Source organism: Opisthorchis viverrini (genome assembly GCF_000715545.1).
Source record: "Opisthorchis viverrini unplaced genomic scaffold opera_v5_46, whole genome shotgun sequence".
Taxonomy (NCBI): Eukaryota; Metazoa; Platyhelminthes; class Trematoda; order Opisthorchiida; family Opisthorchiidae; genus Opisthorchis; species Opisthorchis viverrini.
In genome coordinates, this window is record NW_008751703.1 from 190128 (window position 1) to 205268 (window position 15141).

Below are 15141 nucleotides of genomic sequence, written 5' to 3' on the forward strand. Positions count from 1 at the left end.
GCATGTTCACCTAGAAGTTTGAATACTGATGCCCTTGATAAGGACATAATCCCCTGTGACTAAACCGCAAACAATAAAAAACACGATTCTGACTCACTCACCGGCCTTTGGAATCCGTACCAATGAGTTTGCTTGGAGCTTCGTCGCTAGGACTTCTGTCCCAGCTTAGTAAGAATATTTGGGAAACCTAAGCTAAGACTAGTTTCCGCAATTGGAAATTATTTGTTATATTTATGCCTTGTACAGAAAGACGGACTAACTTTGTCTCGCGGTTCGTTTGAATCTCATGCCAGAGACAAATGACTGCACAGTCTGTCAGCAAACCCTTCTTACCCATTATAAATTTTCTGCATGAATACCTTCCAAATTAGTCTGAATTTGTACTTTCTGAAGTTTTCTCACACTGACCAAATACTAAAAGGAGTCTTCAGTTTCAGAGGTCATGTTTGGAACAACTGATCAGATCACGCGCGACTCCGTGCACCCCAAAAGCACGGTGTAATAGGACAGCTTTACAAACTATATTTGCTTGGGTCTATGATCCTGGTCTAGCATAATTTAGTTTAGAGTTTAGAAATACTTCCTTCACCAAAAAGTAGTCGATTTTTTGGAATTATTCGTCGTCCATGTATGTATCTTATTACTTTGTCATGAATCACATGTTTTCTGATCGACACTGTTCGACATACCAACGTGATGCTCTCTAGATACACCCCTCGGAACCTACTGTCTTCTAAGCTTACCGCGAGTCTACTCCACAGAAAAACTGTAATCGACGTGTAATGGAGCTAAATCAAAGAAAGAATATTTTTAACGAGTGGGCTTACATTTTGTCACATGGGTGCACAGAAACGCTAGGCACTGCGGTTGTCAAGATTGAATTTCCCCCAGTTTTGCACTGATTCAGTATTGTCAGTTAAAATAACTCCCTTAGCTTGTGAAAGATTAGAGAAGGGCTTACCATTTTTCACTTTCGTTTACCTGTTGTTTACGCTTCGAATTCTCCAACGATTCATTGTATACTTGGGTTAATGGTACCGCCCAAGTGAGCACATAATGAACCAGTGCATACACACCTTAATTTTCTGCTCTATCAATTACTTGTATGGTTTACATTATGACAACACTTTAAGTTATGGACTGATTCACTGACTTCTAGGGTGTTAATTTACAAGTACCATTCTCTTTAAGAGCTGATATGCCGGTGAAAATTGTAAGACTAGAGCAAAACTCACCATTAAACGATCGATTCATTACCAAATCTGGTATAGTAACTTGATACTTTGAAGTCCTTAACATGCTTGACAAATACCAAACAAGACTGGTACCGGGTGTTGATCCAGAGTGAGTGAGGACGAAAACGGAAAGGTGAACAGAAAGGTGTATCGGCTCTCGTGGAGTTTTACAGTGCATACTTCGGGGTTTTTTATCAGAGCATGGAAGTCTCACTGTAGCTTTTATTAGGCTGACACATTGTAGCAGACAACTTTTGTCCTAACATTGGAAATTTCCAATCAGTATTGAACAATATGAAAATTCTCATGAATAGCACTTAGGAAGTCTGAAAGCAGCAGACATGTCTCAGGTCGGCCCCGTTAGGAATCCATTTTTAATGTGTGCATGGAATAGTTTGATGCTAAATTTGAAAATAAAGCAAACCGATGAAGATAAACGACCGGCCTTGCAGAGCTTTTCGTTATTGGTTCGCATATCTGTTGAAGCTTTTTTGGAAATATTGGATGGAGCTTTCATATAACTGCCGATTTCGATTCGAAAGTTCAACGTACCTAATTACAAACTTCGTGTGCCACAGAAAATTTTTTTATTATCAACGGTGCGCGATTAAACAGCTGTATGGTTTTGAACTCAGTCCGCTGTCGCGGTTTTGAACTCAGTTATGTGAGACGGGATCGATGAATATTCGGGTAAAACTGTCTGAATATTCGTATCGATCAGTCAAGAAATAATTACAAGAATTTCGGTATAGGCCACCAGCTTCGCAAACTTGCCGGCGGAAGTGCTGACAGCTATGTAATAGACCGGAACTGTTAAACGAAGTTTCAGTTGTCCTATCCTCCTAAGCCCAGCTGATAAATCTTGATAAAACTAAGACGTTTCGAAGGTCTTGGCTAGTTAGAATTCAACTTCCTCCTTTAACGTGCATGTATGGTTGGATCCAAGTCCTCGACGATCGGTGACTGCTGAGGCAAAACCTGACTACTCATGGGTAGTGAGACGGTTTCTGAATACTCCAGCAGTTGAGTTCGACCAGCAGACAGCAGATAAAACCAGCGAAATACACTCACTTGCAAAAATCATGAAAACAAGAGATTCAACTGGGTTTTAGGTGAATCACTCGCAAAACTAAGTTTGTTTTCCAATGAATGTAGTTCGCTAATTTCGTGCAAGTTGATCTCAAGCAGAACGAAAGGCTGACGAAAACTAGGGGACTGCCCTGCTGATGAGCCCCAAGAAGAGCGAAACCGGTCGTGAGCTGTCGAAGAATTTTCAGCAACCTTATGAGAAGTGTAGTAAGCAGATAAAACCTTTGTCTTCTTCAGTGTTAGAACAGTGGATCAAGTTAAGCACAAACACGATGCTGTTCAGTATTTTCACAGTCTTCAACTCAGCTTCTTCGAAGTTTTTCGTTACACTTTCTACATCCGATGGATGCGTGGTTATTACATTTGCTTATGTTGGCCCACCCAGTTTACCGGGTAGACAGTGAGTATTAAGTCACCAAAGTTCAAAGTTCAATGTCGCACCTTCGACTTGAATCCTACTAAGCCAAAAGCATCAGTCATTGAGTTTGATTGAGGCTTGTTGAAGTGGTATGATGGAACTGGGTAGAAATACCAATCCAATAGGCACTATGGGGTAACAGCATTTTTAAAATTGAGTAAATGTCCGATATCAAGTTAGCCATGTGAATATTCAAGTAAGGAAAAAGAACATCACAAACCAGAGATTCCAGGTGAGCAACCTGTAAAAACAAAACTGGCATGCAATTGAATGCATTTCTCGAAGCTTGTTTTCATACACGTGTCTGTGGCAAGCACCCCGAAAACCAAAGATGATTTAGCAAGACACATTCTACTTGAGGGACGTCGCGTTCAACAACGATTTGAATGAGTATGTGTGTATGACACTTGCACCTTTAGGAGAGAAAAATCCAAATTCTGCTCCCTTAGCTTTACCCGAGCTTATGCTCGTTATAACCGTCACCAGACGAATCGTGTAACACCCGTCCTCCGTTGTTGATCGCCGTCCACAAACGTATTTTGCACCACGTCCTTCAATGCACAGTCTTTCTACCTGGGCCATCCCCCAAATTCTGAACTAGAATCCTTCCATCAGGGCGAATGCCATCGTCAGTGACGTTTAATGAAACGGCGGTCCACCTCCAAGAAGAATGCTTGTTTGTTTGTTTGTTTGTTTTTATCGTAAATTTTCCTCACTCAGATTCGATGGCTTTGGCAAAAATTCACACACACACACACACACTGGACACTGCTGTGTGGATACCTAACAAATATTGTTTCACTCATATATTTTTCTGTCTTTATTTCTTCTTTTACTTTATCGGGTCTACAACAGCACTACGAATCTTCAAAGGGAGGCATATTATGTTCCGAGCACACCGAATATCGTCTGACAGATGGGCGAAGGCGTCCGGAAGTTCATCCAGTCTTGATGAGGCAATACACCAGGCGTACATATATATATATATATATATATATACGTTTGAGTGTCACTTTCTAAAACTGTGCATCGAACAAAAACTTGAGAGGAAGTATTTTCAGAACCGGTGCTGATATTTGACTGATATGCCCCCAACAAGCGATCCCAAAGAGAAGCTAACTTCACCTACCTGGGTAGGACAAGATCCGGTATAGGCTGTTCATCTTCGTATTCTTTGCCAAGTTTCTTGCCCACCTTTGGAAGAACTATTTCCTGTAGAATATTGTTGAAGTTTATGTGGAATATGTCTAGGGTTGTCGCTAGCTGGCGACCATGCAGCGTTTTTCCGCATCCAGGCGGTCCGAGAAGTAAAATTCGCAATGCGGGAATCTGCAGATAAGACAGGGTTTTTGAAGTTAACGCCTCAAATCAAAGTCATCAAAAACCAAGTAAAAGGGGCTTGGGTAAGAATGCACTCGCAGCTTACGTTGTGTCAACTCTTTTGTGCTCTGCTGCTATAAAAAATTAAAAGGAGACCAGTGTGCATGTGTGTACCGCCAGATTTATTTGAAAGCGAGTCGATATTTCTGGATCAACACCTTTATCTCTACCAATAGAAAGCTGTTGCCAAACTGAGAATGTTTCGTGGCGATAATGTCAAGGTAGCTCTGATTTGCAAAGGTAAAAACTTCACTGTCGTCATACAAACGAAATTCACAGGAGCCCCGACCGAGAAATAAAAGGCGGATGCCTTTAGGTGGTGTGACTGAGCGAAATGGATTCCTTCCACTGCGGCTTTCTGAAGAGCCCATTGTGTAACTGCGGGTTCCGGGTTTCCCTTCGGAAAACCAAATATCATTGCATAATACGCGCAATATCTGAATGTAAAGATGTCTCTGAGAAAAAGCTTGGAATGTTTGGCCCAGTCATCTTCTAGGTAAGCGTGGACAATTCTTCATTCTAACCAATTCTCGTGGATGAGTTCATTCCTGTTCCGCGTAACCGCGTACTTTCTACCGGTTGATCTAACTGTCAAGCTTTTGTTTCCATTCTTAAAAACATTTTCACCCTCATTTGATACAAGTCGAATGTATCAAGTTGTTGCACGGATTCTGCTTGCTAGAGTGATCTCCAAGATGTCCCCGAGCTAGTTATACTTTGCCTCCATACAACACAATACAACAAAGCAGTTAGCGGTAATGGGCACGCTTGTTTATTGAACCACCAGTTCATTCAAGTTGATCTGATAGTAAGTTCGATAAAAAGTTGAAGGCTGTGTAGGAGAGCAAGTTGTTTAACGTCGAACCGCCAGAATATTTTACGATTACTGACATGCTGCTGTCAAAGATTCTGAGATGTTACCCATAATGATCTGCACAAATGGTATTCTTTCTGACCGCAACTGCAGTCCAGATCCCAAGGGTCTAGTCATTACCAGATGTTTAACTTTGGAGAGCTTAACCTGTTTGTTGGGCCACCCGAAAATACAAAATATGTGCCTTATTTTCAGGAACGTGAAACTGCAGAACACCTATTGTGGATGCTCACTTTACTTTTAAATGTATGGCTGTATGCTGTTTGCCCTTGCCGATGGCAGGACACAGCCCGCTGAGTGACAAATAGTTTTGCAAGTATTATGTAGCATGTATGTTTTGTTTGATAATTTCTTCCTCTCTAGAATGTGTTTATTTGCCTTATAATAATATCTGCACCCTACATCTCCTGTTCAATGACGCCAAATTATTCAAATGCGAACCTCCAGATCATACGGAAAAAATCAAAGGAACCTAGTAAATATTGGGGCTGATTTGAGTCAACGTTTTCTATGACGTAGGGGACTTCAAATAATATGAAAGGAGCTGAGACATTACTGACATATGTGATCAGGAGAGAGTCTCACAAATCGGATTCTACCATAACACTGTTGCATGATATCCAAATGAAGTCACAAAGCTGGGCGCCATAAAACGCGCACTACAAAGCCAAATGATCCGGTCCAGGACAGGATTTTGGAGGGCAAAAGTTCCTTTATGAGCAGCTTTTCGTAATATTTTTACTACCTTGAGTTTTCTCTTTGTTCAACGACGACGGAGCTCTGTGAATAATTTTAAGGAACACAGGCCGCAGCCGAACAAAAAAATAAGTTGTGCGCAGTGACGTGAGCAATTCCTGCGTTCCAAAATTTTTGACGGGCTGATTGAGTCGTGCATAAAGCTTGAGGCTTCAGTTCTTTCAGAGGATGAGGTGCGCAATCTGGGGACCTGAAGTTTAATCACAAAAATCTCCTAAATGAGGTTTTCTTGACCGGATCCAAGTTTTACGATCTGACTGATTAGTTCACACTAATAGTTCACACTAAGCATCTGCTTGCTGATCTTCTTTTCCGCCCCTATTTGGAAAGTGAAGATAGACACCCGATATGTGGTTCAAAAATACACTGACTTCATTATATACATAGCCCATTTCACCCCACACAAGAGTAGTTTCCTCAGAGGTGATTTAGTGATCACATATCTGGTGGTATTTACAGGTATTTACCTGAATCCAACTCATTACCAAGGTGAACCAATTTGATAATCTTAAAACTTTGATCACATTTTGCAAGTTTTGTGGAATATTACATAGAGTCGGGTTTCTAAAATATGATCATAAGACTCCACAAACCGTCATCAACTAAACCAACAAAGGAGTTTCAGATAATGAGCTTAGATTGTTGGTATCTTACATCAGAATAATAATTTTCAATAAGTTACTTACGTGAATAGGATGCTCCACATCGGACAGAATGGATTCCGGTGACTCCATAAACCTTGCCCTTGCCTCCTCGCTTGAGAAGTAGTACACAAGGTTGTCGAAAATTGCACCAACATCGGGATCACCAGCTCGAAGTACACCATAATCATGCAAGGTCACTGGGCAGAAGTAACTTGTCAGCCCAAGTTTTTTATTCATATTCCGACTGGTGTTTTCTTCCTAAAGTTACAAATATTCCGAAAATCATGTATGCAAACACTAAATAGGCCATTTGGAGCAACCTTTATACACTATACGAAGCTGTACACTTGAGTGTGATTTCGTTTCAGGGATGGTGTCTAGTGTAAAGTTTTGTCAAAGGCAGTACTAGTGCAATATAAAATCGTTCAGCTGTAACACCCCTCCGGTGACTAGCTGCCATGCCACCCGAGGGAAGGACGAGGGCTGAGGAACTGCCAGGTTTCCCAAACCTAGACAGGGGAAGTCAAGATGCAGAGGTTGGGTTCAAACCACGGACCTTCCGGTCAGTAAATTCCCGCTCTAACCACCCATCTCACCCCACTGCAATATACATCAAGAAAACCCTTTTAACGGCGCACTCTAGTTTAAGCTGACTTATGGTTTACATTACGACTGGATCGCAACACAATCCGTTAAATTTCTGACTAAGGTTAGACTAAGCGTCACTTCTCATAAAACAGTAGACGTGGTCTTCATTCAGCTAAAGTGAGTCAGAATTTTTTCGGCAGTTCAATGCGCAGTATTTGTGGCAGATAGTAAAGTTGAGGTCATAGTTCGTTAACGCTAGCAACACAGCATACAGTAGTGCGTGATTTCAACGGTGGTCAACGCTGGAGGCACTTCGATCTCAGTCACTCAATGGTCGTCCCGTTCTCATTGAGCTCTACTGACCTGTGTCCCTAACCGATGATGCTTCGTGTCAAAAGAAGTCCATGATTCTTCAGGTGAAAATGTTGATAAATGAGCTACATACGGATATATCTGATGCACAGCAAACCGCAAAACCATAGAACTTTTTGGTTTGTTACGTGGATTCCCTAATCGATTATTAATCTGTGGTGTAGCACATATAGCCGCGCTTCAGGACTTACTTCCTCCTCTGTTTCTTCTACTCCTTCGTCCATTTTCTCATTGCTCTCTTCCCCGCCTTCTTCTCCCTCCTCTTCCTCTTCACCAACTTCCTCGGCAAATTCCTCCGCTTCCTCTTCAAAGGCTTCAGCATCCTCTTCCTCCTCTTCTTCGAGGTCTTCCTGCGACACCTCGAAAGGTGGAATCGTGAACGGCTCTACACAAGGAAAGATACCAGTTGATCTTTGTTTCTTTACCAAGGCATTTGCAAGTATGACATCAGTCACATTGAAAATCACACACAATACGTTCTTAGGACCTGATCAACCAAATACACTGTGCTTAGTGGAAGAGAGGAGTACATAAAATGTACTAGCATCGTCTTATTACGTCAAATAACAGGAAGACAAGGTTACCCGCAACAGAGTCCACATCAAGGCCATGTTCAGAATCAACTGCGAACTCCTGGTGTCAACTTTATGTGACTAATTTCAAAACCAGAACAAAATCTCCCAAATACATGCAGTTAAGGAAAGAACCTGAGAAGTCATCATGTGTCAGCGCAACCAAGTGATGAAGATGAGCTGCGATGGCTTAAACAGAAAGTGATTCAGGTCTGCACATAAAAGTTTGTTGATCCATCATTACTGAACCAAACTGTTTTTCAAGAGGGTACAAATTTAGCGTAAAAATCAAAAATATTCTGATCTCTTCTTAACTACTTACAATCGGGAGAAGACTTTTCGACACTTCCCGAGAAAGCTAGTCATCCGAGAGGCCAGTCAATCCCAGGTCAAGTAACTACAACTTTTCTCTGCATTGCATTACAGTGCTTAAGTTTTGTTCCTACAGCTAAAGACGCAGATGAAAAGCAGTTCTATAAACTCTTTTGGCATCCTGCACCTCTTCTCAGTGAAGCAGCCGCTTTTAACGGATTTGACCGAATTCCCAGTGTCAGAACTATAGAATACATTTGTTTTTCTGTAAGCGACTTTCAGGGCTACTTTGCTTTCCTCATGTCACAAGATGCTCCTCACCTTCCAAAATTCAACTGATAAACATTGAGTTTGCATGAGAGTAGTCTTCCTCTGTGGATCAGTCATTAGGCTAACATGTGTTCCGCACGGTAAGCTTTTTAAAGAGACCGATTTCCCACGCTTATATCAGCTAATATTGTACGGGATTTTCCTCACATATTACCTTTCTATGATTTCGAATTATTGGAAAGCACTGTATACGACACTGTTGCCTATTACCACAAGGTTGAAATGAATTTAGAGCCTCTGAACGTTCCGGCCTAAATTCGGCAAGGCTCAGCCGCAGCACCCTTTCGGTGCCTAACTGCCATGCCGCCTGAAGGTTGCACGGGAGCTGGGATTTTGTCAGGTTGCCCAAGCCTAGAAAGAAAAAGTCGAGAGGCGGAGGTCGGGTTCGAACCTTTCGGCCAGTAAATTCGCGTTCTAACCACCTGGGACATCCCGCCCCCGATTGACCAAGGTTGACAAAATAAACCCACAACTCTTTTTCATAAAATAAACTACTCACAAGGTTGCCGAAAACTCTTCGACAGCCCATGACCGGTTTCGCCCTTCTTAGGGCTCATCAGGTATGCGCAGTCCCCGAGTTTGCGTCAACCTTATATTCTACTTGAACCCAAATTGGTCTCTTTTCGAGAAATACGAGAGATTCAGTTGCGTCTCTCACAAAAACCAAATTGATTTGAAAATGAGTGTATTTCTCGATAACTCACAACTCCCCTTCCAAGTTCCATATAATATGCATTCACTTAAAATGCCATCATTCGCGGAACATTGTACCAGTAAAGTGATTAGATATTTAACCCAACTGACCAAGCTTCGACCTAGCTAAGCTGACGATGAGCAGGGTGCAAGCTTCGTTATTTCTAACAAACACGCAGTGTTTAACTCTACTTGTTGCCATTCCTTTCTTCTATCCTAAAATCAGATGAGATGTTCAGCAGAAAATTCAGTCTGAAAAAGTTGTTGGGCACACAGCGCCAATGGACCACTGAAGTGATCTTCACTTTCATATTGGCTGCGAACAACTACAAATTAGCCCATGCGTTGTTTGAAGAAACCTGGACTTAGTGTGATTAAAGGTCTGTTACCTAGTATGAGGATGTCCCTCACACAGTTGACAGTTACTTACCATGAATAGCATAGAGCATTGAAAAAAGGTAGGCCTCAAAGTAGGTTCGATAACAAATCGAAACCATTTCCTTATAATATCATTTCGCCTGCTTGTGAATTTCTCCACAATGGATAGAACTACTGTCTTTCTGCAGTACGTAAGTCCCTTTCTTGCCCGATTCGTGGAAATGCAAAACGACGGGTCCGGCCCAACTTACTCCACACAGACCGAGTAAATCAGGAAAAACCGTTCGCTACCCTACTTTCCACAGTGAATTGAATGAGTGAAATATCTGTTAGATCGCTTTGGAAGGCCCATTTGACCTCCCCCCCTCCCTCCGACCCGCATGGAGGCGTGTACCCTGATCACAACCTTTATGAGTGTACTTTCACCGCATTCTGTCTGTATCAACTGATCCACTAATGTCGCCGATCATTAGCACCTTCATTCAGCAACTGGATAACTACGATTTTAGCCTTGTATTCAGGGAGTATTTCAATACTAAAGCCATCGGAGCCATGGGCCGAGGTTGGTAATACTTAGTGAGTATCGATTTTATTCTCGTGGGCACGAAAATTCGTCCTTCTTAGTACCAGGCTGTGGGTGCGCGGGAAAATAACACTAGTATGAATTAAATGCTATCCGTTCAACTGCTAGCTAATCGAGCATACTTGTTTTTTCGGACCACAAACAGCGCAATTGAGCTTCCCGTATTGCGCAACAGTGCTAACAGTCAAGCATCTAAAAAGTTTGAGAATCCAGTGAATACCAGATTTCCGTGATGTGGTGGTGGAAATTTTCAGATTGGGTGCATCCAAACCAGACAGTGGTTGCTCTGTTCAGTGAGTTCAGAAATTTGCTTGCAAACGTTTCGTTGTCATTCGAAGGGACATTGTTACAGTGTGGTTAGGTAGGTATGTTCCTCCGTCTTGTTTTACTCTAGGCATAGCCGTAATGACGACTGTGCTTGCACCGTAACCAAATGTTTGAATTTCATTTCACCCGTTATCCGACTAACTAGTTAACAGTCTGTGTTGCGCTGTGGTTCGTCGTGGTTCAGTGCACTAGATTGGTCCGTGCTTTTGTTCATCCTTTCATCGTTCTGATTATCCCACATGCAATGTGGTCTTTCTTCCTATTGATTGGTTGTTTGATGTTCGGCAACCGTCCCAGATGTCACATATATATAGTTTGAGAATTTGCGAAGGAAGTTTATGGCTGCAGGGGAAACGCTGTTTACAAGAGACCGGGATTTGGCTACGATAACCTGGGTAACCTGTATTTCTTCGTACCATGACTAAACTACTGCTGACATCCACTGCACATAAGACAGCTGAATTAAATTCGCCCATAAATCGATGCTCCTAAATCATTTGCCGAACTCCCTCGAAAATACCTCCAGTCAAACGTCGTAAATAAGCACGCCTGCATGCTGCCGACCATTCACTCATGTTTAATTTATGGGCCACTTATCCCATACAAAGAATATGTGCGACCCGCCTCAATGATTCCTAGTTATACGAGCTGGAACTGTGTTCTGAAAAGTTAGAAGGTAAAGTCTCTATTACTTCGTTGAATCTGGAATATCAGTGACGTACTTTTTAAGTGAATGAGAACTTCATCCCTCAGCTGGTCAAATGATTTATCAGCAATGTCGACGTCAAAAACGTCCACTGAGATTCCATATTCGTTCACATGTCCCCTCAGTAATTGCCTACTTTTCTTCCATTGATCAGCATCCTCCTTCAGTTTTTCAATGGCTCCATCCCTTTGGTGACCGGCAGGAGGAAGTGGATCCAGTTGGGGTTTATTCATCTCATCTGTACCAGCACTAGTTCCAGCGGGAATCGTCTCAATGTCTTCGGAAACTTCTTTGTCTGTAAACGGTGCTTCTGGCTGAGAGGAAGAGAATACGGACATAGTTAAAGTACACAGCAACTTCCACAGCGAATCTTTTGTTCGTATTTGTTGTGCAGTGATCCTATTTGAAATAATGCCTCCACAAAAAGTCCATAGTAACTGTTGTATTTTATTTGGAAAGAAGCGATCCTCAAACGCCATGGAGAAATGGTTTTCAGACTGAACAGTTCACCGCTGTTTAACCCATACTGACGAACAAAACTGCGCTTCAATTATGTATGCAGTATGGTCTTTACCATCAGAGTAAACCGTCAATTTATTTTAGCGTACATTATGGTAGAAGGACAGAATCAATGGCATAACATGAAATGCTGCTATTTGAATTGGATGACCATAGTGAGCGCCAGCTGTTGTGAATGTTTCCAAAGGAAACGCAACTACTAGACAAAACAGGTTGTTGTGTCAATAAATTTGGTAAATTTTAGATTTCATCTGGTCAGTGAAGCCAGCCTATGCTAAAAACCCGAAAAGCCCTGTTCAGCTGTTTCAACCCTGTTTTGAATCGTCAGCAGTGTCATCATCATCATTATCATTGTCAGCTGCAATAACCGCGTACTTGTCGTACAGTGGCTGTAGCTGCCAAAGTTTCGTTCACCGATGATTTCGGGAGTTGGGATAGGTAGCTGCGCATTGGAGGCGGGAGCTGATAAATTAGTGCGTCAGTAGTGCACTGTAGGTGGATTGTCAAGTGGGGGGATTGAGAAGGGAGCTATGCGTTGAAGGCAATAGCTTGGATGCATGAGCGCCGCTGAGGGCGCGACTGGACCATGTCTGACAATGTCTCTTACCATTGACATGGCCCGTCTCGGGGTCCCCATCCAGAAAGACGGCAATGACCAGCGCAGCTGAGTCTCCAGGTATTGGTAGTGTGCACCTCACGAAATTCAGATTTCCCAACCCATGACCTTCTGTCCAACGGTTGAAAAATTAACTGTTTGGCAACTAATGGATGGACACGCGTATGGTGGGCTGTCACTTGGCAGGATATAGGGCCACACATTCTTTACCCGCACAGATCGTATCATTTGGTCACGTATTGACTGATTCCTCAAGTGATAAATTCTAACTGACAGTTTCACTCATCTTGTGAAACTGTGCTTCTAGTGGAGTGAGGAGATTTTGTAATTTTCCGTTGTCCTGTCAGTGAAGCCAGTCAATTCCAAAAGGCCCCGTACAGTTGTTTAACCACTGGCCGGAAGGTCACCGGTTTGAAGCCCTCTGAGTTTCGTGATATTCTCATTGCTGACGTTTCCCAATAGAGAGGAAACAGCTGTACAGTAGTTCTCGGATTTTCAACTCAGACTAGTCTCACTGGAAGGACAAAATCTCAATCAACTTCCTTCTTTTTGGTGTTAAGTCCAGTTCACAGTAGGACCTCCTAACAAAATTGCCGGAAGTCACGTTAAAGGGTAATAGGTGACCTTATAGTTTTCAAGTAATAGGATTTGTGACCAACTGCTATCATAGGGTAATACATTCATTCATCCGTCTCACACATTCCAGCGATGAGAAACTAAGACCGAGAATGGAAACCATTGGTGGAATTCCCTTTTCTATGTGGCACCATGTTACAGTCTTCACATCTGATGCGGTGTTTCTCTAGCGTGTTCCCTCAATATGGCTTTTTTGGCAAACATGTGGGACAAAGTAAACAAACCCAAAACCTATCTAAACAGTTGTCAGTAGACCGCAGGAGACACAGAGGTTGACATCCATATGGAGTATCCACAATTTCTCGCACGCTCATCGTGAAGCTTCGAACGACTAACTATATGATGTTTTCGGGAAATGGGCCATAACCCACGGACTTGCTCAGCTGGTTGCAGGATTTGAAAAGTGTGGGCAAAGGCGACCAGTGATCGCGGAGTGTGAGGAAGAGAATAACATTTGTGGCATTTTTTGATGGACAAGTTGTTGTTTAGCTGTGAGAGGCTACAGTAGACTTAAACCAGGCGGTTGTTGCCAACACTCATCACGCGAATCCACCTTGATGAAACCTAGCAACCAGTACCGCACTCCTTTAGACAATGCATCATTGTGAGCAATGTGAATTTTGGTGCTCAGAAAACCATACATATTCACGATGTTGTCTTCATAGTCGGAGCAGTAACAGAGGGTTAATAATGATGGAAACTGCCTAATAAGGGGAAATGGACGACCAAATTTATGGTATAAAAAAGCTCGAAGTAGTAGAAACACACAGGATGCCGGTATCTGTCCAAAACCTACCTAGACTAAAGGCGCCATTTCAAATACGAATCCCGAATGCGTTAGACTAATCCTATCCTACCAAATATCTCTAAAATTTACTTTCAAGTGAGACCAGTGGTAGATACGCCTAGACATGCAGAATTCCACTCGGCACAATATGGCAAAGTGCATGCTGAGGGTTCCCGAGTTAGTCTGACAGTATCTTGCAGTATGGCCTTTGTAATATTTTTGACTTCGTATGATCCACTGGAAAATGTGTCCTCCCGACGCGACCTTTTGATCATGATGTATCTTTCATGGGAGGGCAAAATTTTATCTGGTATTATTCAGCACTCCTTCAACCAGTCAGTCATCTGAATTGAATCACTGGAATAACTCATGCTTCGGCGCACTCTGAAAACATAGTTTGCGCCTTGAACTTCGACGGCCTTGCATTATTCTTTAGTACATTCAGGACTAGAATCGATAGCGCTCCCATTAAATATCCTGGGGGGCTCTTCGGTAGACCATGTATTTACTGTCAGTAACAATCAAAACAAAATCAATTAGGTCCTGAGCAGAGTAGTTTTTGTACGTTCTCCAAGGGCGAAGAAACAGTGGGAAATAGTTTCTACTCCCAAAGCGTCGGCTGCACAGACGCATGTCAAGCATCAAGTTGGTCATGGCAGTAGGCGAATTCCAAAGATTTCGGTCCTCCAGAAAATGGAAGAATCTTTGTTCACTGCTCGTATAGTAAAACGGTTGGAACTACACCATACAACAAATGACACCCTGGAGAGGATTTCCATCACATACAAACTGAATGGGGTCTTATCAAAGCCTCGGATTACCACAGTCATTTTAAAAATAATAATAATAAAATAATCGTTTGACTGCAACACTCTTTTGGTGAGTAGCTGCCATGCAACCTGAAGACAACAAGAGGACAAAGATACTGCCAAGTTATGCAGGTCTGGACAGCAGCAGTCGAGATTATGGGTTTGGAGTCGAACTGACTGACTCATCCTCAGAGGTGCGGTAACTTGGAGTCGATAAGTATTGCCATCAGGTAGCATGTAGTTATTGCGCGTCACAGACTATGCTCCACAGAAACAATATGCTGTTTTCGGGAAGCATCTGAATTTACCCAAAAACGATAGACACTCGTATTATCTACATAATCACGGTGATTGCCTGACCCCAATCATTATCAGAATTGACTCTGCTTGCACGCTTACTTGGTTAGTAGTTTCCAAAATCATACCGATACAAGCCCACACAGAATACAATAGTTTCTGTTGTATCCGAAATCAAAGGTCACCTTACCATATCTGATCACCTTTGTCAGATGATCGT

The 15141-nt window shown here is 42.4% G+C and overlaps 1 protein-coding gene across 1 annotated transcript in view; it reads right to left on the reverse strand.

The window, feature by feature from the left end:
- T265_03321 (hypothetical protein) overlaps positions 1-15141 on the reverse strand; it is a gene marked incomplete at both ends in the record, with an annotated part of 70198 nt that overhangs the window by 30107 nt on the left and 24950 nt on the right. The window contains 4 exons of the mRNA XM_009167782.1: positions 3872-4071; positions 6439-6654; positions 7548-7843; positions 11274-11656. Coding sequence (XP_009166046.1) covers positions 3872-4071; positions 6439-6654; positions 7548-7843; positions 11274-11656 — 1095 coding nt within the window. The remainder of the gene's footprint in view (positions 1-3871; positions 4072-6438; positions 6655-7547; positions 7844-11273; positions 11657-15141) is intronic.